Raw genomic sequence first — 6,131 nt, 5'->3', positions numbered from 1 at the left:
TCAGGGACCGGGGTGTTTGTGCACACGTGTTAGCACACACACCAGTTCATATTTTCTTCCTCTGTGGGTGGAGAAATCGAGGGTCTCAGAGGATAACTGGTCCACGGGGACGTGGCAGAGGGTCAGTCACTGTAAAGACCTGCCTCTTTCTGCTGCATAAGGTGGCCTTGAAATCACAATGACACTTTTTTAAAGAACCCTCCTGAATCTATACCGCTCTGGGCAGACAACGCAAGGGGCGTGATGCCCCAGCACGCATCTGGCGGACACCCACCAGCTGCCCGGTCTTGCAGTGCAGCCTGCACTGTGTCCACGGGACCCACAGATTCTCTCCCAGAGGTGAGGACGCAGTCTGTGATGCCAAGTCCCACCGGAGCACCACCACGCAGCTTCTCAGCATAAGGGGCGTGCTGGCGGCTTCGGCCCACACAGCACGGTTCCTCGCCCGTGTGCACAGGACGGAGCAGGGCGCGGTTCTCTGGATCCACTCCGGGTGGTAGCGTGCAGTCAGAGGCCGCGTTTCCCCAGGACCCCGGACGTCTCCAGGACATGAAGTCACTCAGCCAAGACACACGAGGCACTGTCCAAAAGCACTGGTTTTAAGAACTGCAGCACGATTTTTAACGCTACCTGCAGCCTGCTTCTTCTGCCTTTTCACTTCAGGTGTCTTTGTGGGGATTTTAGTCTAGATTTCTAGAATATCCTTCTACTTTGATTTTGGTCACAGGCACAGACAGATGTGAAACCAAGAAGGACAGTGCGAACGGTGCAGAGACATTTATGTGCTTGTGAGTGCTTCGAAGGGATGAAACCATAATGTATAAAGACCCTCTATTTCTTACAAGGATCTTTTCCAAAATTATCTTTATTTGGCTACAACCAATACGTCAATAGGGAAACACAAATACCTTAGCATTAAAACTAGACCTTTTCCCTGTGGATCTTATGGCCCCTTGCTTTATGTAGGAGCAAAGTGGAAGGGATCACACTTCGCTGTCCCCAGGAGTGACCATGAGGCCCAGGGCCAGCCGACCGTCGTCGAGAGTCCTCAGGACACACTGGGCTATCCCCATGGGGCCATCCCCCAGCACAGGGCTCGTATCTTTATTCTGAAATAGGCAGCCTGGAAGCTTCACGGCAAAATGAACAGACACGTTTAAACCCTCACGGCTTCGGCAAGGACAGGGTGGCACAGACGATGTCAGGCTCAGCTGTTCCTCTGGAGCAACTTTGCCGCACCCGCCAGAGGCCAACACTCGAGCCACCACTGACCCGCGTGAGGCGGGAACGCTCTGCCTGTGGTAAGTGGGTCCCAGCAATGTGAGTCTCTCACTTCCCCTTCCAGACACGCAGCCATGAGCAGTTAATGCGCATTCCTGTGATTCTTGAGCACTGAAAGAGTGGTGGGTCTGCGGAGAGACCCGGAAGGTGGCCAACGAGCCCAGGATTCTCTGGGAGAAGATGGTGTCTTCATTTAGAAAAAAGCTCAGGGTGAGCCACCAGGCAGAGACCACTTTATTTCAAAGTCTGTAAACCAGAATATAAGCAAGGATTACAGACTATATGTTAGGGAAACCGAGAGTTTCTTCGTGTTACTGATGCACCTTTCAGCTGTATGGTATTTTTCACTGTAGGGGTGACGGACGTGAAATCACTCTGCCTGTCAATCAATGGTGTTTGAGGAAAGAGTGAGCCTCTCTCTGAGCTCACTGGTATCCGCTGCCCTGTCCTGGCTCCCTGCTCTTCCCCCAGCTAATTGGGAAATAGCAGATGAGACTTTGAGGATGTGAGAGTGGCCACCAGGCTGCAGTTGGCTGTGAGAGAAGCCAACTCAGTTCAAAGCAAGGCTGGCTGGTGGACTCGTGTCTCTGCAAGTATGACTGCTCTTTCCTCTGCTCAGAGTGGGAGCTGGCCAGTCCACTGCCTCACACACAGGAGCAGCAATGTCTACCAGCTCTGGTAGTGAAGGTCGAGGGACTCTGAAACCACCCCTCCCAGCCCGATAATGGTGCAGACTCAGCTAAGGCAGGTCTGTGCAGGGGTTGCGTGGGGACGTGCAGGGACACGCAGGGATGTGTGAGGACCATGGAGACATTAGGGAGCACAGGGATACACGGGGACATGTAGGGATATAGAGGGATGTGTGCGTAGCATAGGTACACGCGGGGACACACGGGGACGCACAGGGATGCGTGAGGAGCACGGCGACGCGCGGGGACGTGTTCAGACTCTGACCCCAGGGGAGGTGTACTGGAGGCCACTGAACATGAGCCCAGGGAATAGCAGCACTTAATTTGCCCGTTTCTTAATCTTCTTAAAGATTTTAGCGATTTTTCGACATTTTTAAAGAAACAATTACAAGTCCTTCACTGACTCCTCCCTGTGCCAATCAACTCTGGCATACTCCATAACCCTAACGCACAGAGAACAGATTTCTAGAAAGAGCACACGATAAACACCATCGGACGCTAACAGCTGGAGTGTCCATGTGTCTCAGTCCCTCACCTGGTGACTTACCTGTGGCACCGGCGCTGTCACACCGCGGCGCAACCCTAACACTTTCAGGTGGGAGGCCGCGGAGGCCGCGGAGAGAGGAGCCGCCCGGGACCCTGTGGCCGGGTCGTGGCTGGGCTGCACCCGGACAGCTGAATCCTGATCTCGGAAGAACGGGGTGCCGGCCCATCCACCAGCGCGGCCTCCAGCACTCTGTCCGAGGCCAGACTTCTACTCGGGATACTGTTTGGGGAGCGCCTCCTGCTAGGACAGCTGTGACACCTTCTAACAAAGGTCGTTCATGGTGCCATTTTTCCTCATCAGTTTAAACTGTTACGGACTTCTGATTTCTGGTTCAATCAAAATTAAACTTGCTCCTGATATGCTAAAGGTTTTTGATTTCCCAGCCCGTTAGACAGTCTGGCTAATTTTACACTATCAGCTAAAACTGTGAGAAAGCATCTCATTTACAAACAATCTCCCAGTGAGTACTTTTGGGAAGCCCAGCTTGTCGGTAACAGGGCGGAACTCACATGCGCCTCCTACAGTGGAGCACGTTCATGTGCCGCAGAGCAAAACCTCATGAGCGGACGGACGCAAAGATACCGAGAAACAAGTCAGATCCCGAGCTGGAAATACCCAGATGATGCCAACACTCCCTTCCCACGTTGTGAGAATGGTGGACGGCGGGTGACAATCAGAGAGGCCTTCCCTGCACCTCTCAGCCTGGGTGGGACCAGCTTCACGCGGCCATAACCATGGTGCCCATAACGGTGTGCGCGGCGCTGGGGCAGGTGGTGAGGCAGACTGACCCACCACCGAGGGCATGAGCGATGCAGGCCCCGCACCCACGTGCACACTGGAGCCCTGCAATGGGCCAACCACAGCTTGACAGCTCAGAAAACCAGGGTTTTTAAAAATTCAGGGTGTCGTGGTGCACTGGGCATGTCCACAGGCCCGGCTGCAAACACTGCACTCAAACCAGACAGCATGCACCCAACCCGCCCCAGAATAACACCTGGCCCAGATGCCGGCACATGAACATGTGGGTGAGAGCACATGGGCGTCCACTTACTTGGGCGACAGGGTCACTGCCCAGAGGGAGAGAGGGTTTCTGACTAGCAAATGTGGACCACCCTGAAGGGCCCATTCCTGCGCATGCAAGGAAACGAAGCTGGTCCCCAACAGGCTGGGTCCTGCCCTCCCTGCCCCGCGGACGTGAGCTGCAGTGGGCAGCCCCCCGCCTGGGCTGGCCCTGCAGGGCCCAGCTGTACCTCCGGATGGCCACGGTGAGAGCCTCTGGGGAGCTGGCGCAAGGACAGATGACCTCCTGACGCAGGCCTTTACTCTGGAAGACGTTGAGAAATGCGTCACAGGACGAGATGGACCCTGCAGGTGGAAGGGGTGACAGTCAGCCCGCGGAAGCATGGCGTCAACCGCGGCCACCCCACCACTCCCGCCTCTCAGGTGGGGCTGAGGCCGGCTGCGTGGAAACATGCTCCATTCAGTACCGCTAACTACTCACGTTACCGTGAGAGGTGATCCTCTCAGGCCAACAGAACTCAAGGATTACAAGTGTAACCTCTGTATTTAAATGTTTCTGTGGCCGATGAGCTTGTGAGCCTTCCCCTAGGCTTGCTCCGCCATGTTCCATATGCATGTCTCCGAGATGAGTATGTCTAAACTAAGCGAAGAAAACTCTCTCCTGTATCAGCGCACCTGGTGAGATCGGGGAGTCACCACCAGGCGCCCACCCGTGAGACCACTTCCTAACACAGGTCAGCCTGGTTTCAGCAGACAGTGGCTCAAACCAGATGCCTTAAAGCAGCTCGCAATTCACGGAGTTCTCTGGGAAATGCAAGAACCATGTATACTAAATCCTCTGATTGCAAGCCCCCATTTGCGTTATCAGATTTTCCCTGAGAAAAGTATGTGCTGCTTTAATTTACAAATGTACACGTGGCACTGTTTACAGATGGACAGAAACACACGTTCTCCTTCACTCACTCTGCTTCTGGCTCACTCACTCTCATCAAAAACAAGCTAGCTGTGTTTGTTTCAACCCAGGGTGGTATTTCTCAAGGTAGGTTAACGGCATTCTATGGGACTGCTAATTTGCTTTACCTGGGTGGTGTTTCCTATAGGATTTGATAACAAAATTCCATTAAAATGACAAATTACTTCCCTGATCAATAAAATTACTATAGACCATAAAATAATAATAGTTACTATTTCCTGAGCACAAAACATCCCAAGACAGAGGAACCACTTCATTTAATCCTCATAAAATCTTATGATTTAGGTACCATTTTGCAGCTAAAGAAAGAGAAGGATTAAAACCAGAAAGCTGGGATTTTTCTCTATGGAATCAGGATGTGGAAACACCAGGCCTCGAGCCCAGGGCGGTGGGCCTGCAGGCTCCTGGCTCCCCGCCACTGAGTGTGCTGCCTCGAGGCTTTGGTGAGTCACACTGGGAGGTCATTAACTTAAGGCAGCTTCCTAACCGAGGCAACAACTAGAAAAGGAAAAGCAAAGTGCAGAAACGGGACGTGGAGAACGAGGCTCTCTCTGGCTGCCGGCTGCACCTCCAGGCAGAGCAGGTGGGTCACTTACAGGGATTTGCACCGTCAGCCACGATCAGCATCCGGAGGGAAGAGAGGTTGATGTCTCTCTGATCTCTATGTGCAACTAGCGCCCAGTGCATGTCCCTGGATTTCACACAAGCCACTTTTGCTGTGGGAACAGTGGAGAGCAGAGCATTAATAAGCACACCATCAGACCGCGAGATATTAAAAGAGGGAACCACACACCTGAGGGCCCTGGAGACGTACCTTTGTACTGGCAGACCTTCTGAATCCAGGAGAGGGGGTTCACCTTCATCAGCGAGTATGGGATGCTGATCACGTGCATCATGTTCATGACACTCTGCAAGCAACACATGGGGGTGACTGCCAAATGCTAGCAGGAGAGGCACCACCCCCCGCCAGGCTGGACGTGAGGACACAAGGGGCTTGGGCCCATCACGAGCTTGCTCCCTGCTCCACACTGGGAACCAAGAGCAGTCTAGACGAAGCTCGTGTGCCCTCCTCCTAACAAATTTTGCCTGAGAAACCACAAATCCTGCTTTCTGTATTTATGTCCCATCACTCGGGCAAAAGCCACTAGAATTCTCTACCTCTGCAAAGACACAGTTCCAGCACAAGCTTAGAGAAGCAGGGAGTGGAGATCATCTAGGGCACGCACGGCCAGCCCGCGAGCAGTCACACTGTGCATGTGCTAAGGGCTGAGCACGTCTTAAATAACAAGGCTGTGTGTCCACAGACCCGCTGCAGCTTCGAACCGTCCTCCCTCATCAGACAGCACTAACAACGATGGGGCACAGGAGCAGAACTGTCACCACGGGGAGACCCATAAGAAGGTCCCCCTGCAGCATAACGGAGCCGCCTTCCACAATATTCACAAACACAGACTCACAGAAAGGAAAAAGAGCAAGAACATCACAGCCAAATCACGCGCAAGGGAAAAGTGCCCCGAACCCAAGACGTGAGTAACATCACTGCAGTCTGAACGCCAGGAGCGGGGAGGAAAGATGCTGTTTCCCGCGAGCCCCTGGGGAGGGGTCTGCGTGCTCACTCCCG

At 53.5% G+C, this 6,131-nt stretch overlaps 1 protein-coding gene across 1 annotated transcript in view; it reads right to left on the bottom strand.

Annotated features, from left to right (window-relative positions):
• DIP2C (disco interacting protein 2 homolog C) overlaps positions 1-6,131 on the bottom strand; it is a 281,152-nt gene that overhangs the window by 91,998 nt on the left and 183,023 nt on the right. Inside the window, exons 17-19 of the mRNA XM_073879852.1 lie at positions 5,325-5,418; positions 5,107-5,226; positions 3,768-3,882 (exon numbers count right to left, since the gene is read on the bottom strand). Of these exons, the coding sequence (XP_073735953.1) occupies positions 3,768-3,882; positions 5,107-5,226; positions 5,325-5,418 (329 nt within the window). The remainder of the gene's footprint in view (positions 1-3,767; positions 3,883-5,106; positions 5,227-5,324; positions 5,419-6,131) is intronic.

This window comes from Callorhinus ursinus, unplaced genomic scaffold, assembly GCF_003265705.2.
Source record: "Callorhinus ursinus isolate GAN/ISIS: 27379988/994484 unplaced genomic scaffold, GSC_fseal_2.0 scaffold36, whole genome shotgun sequence".
In the NCBI taxonomy this organism is placed as follows: Eukaryota; Metazoa; Chordata; class Mammalia; order Carnivora; family Otariidae; genus Callorhinus; species Callorhinus ursinus.
This window is presented reverse-complemented; position numbering and strand designations above follow the sequence as displayed.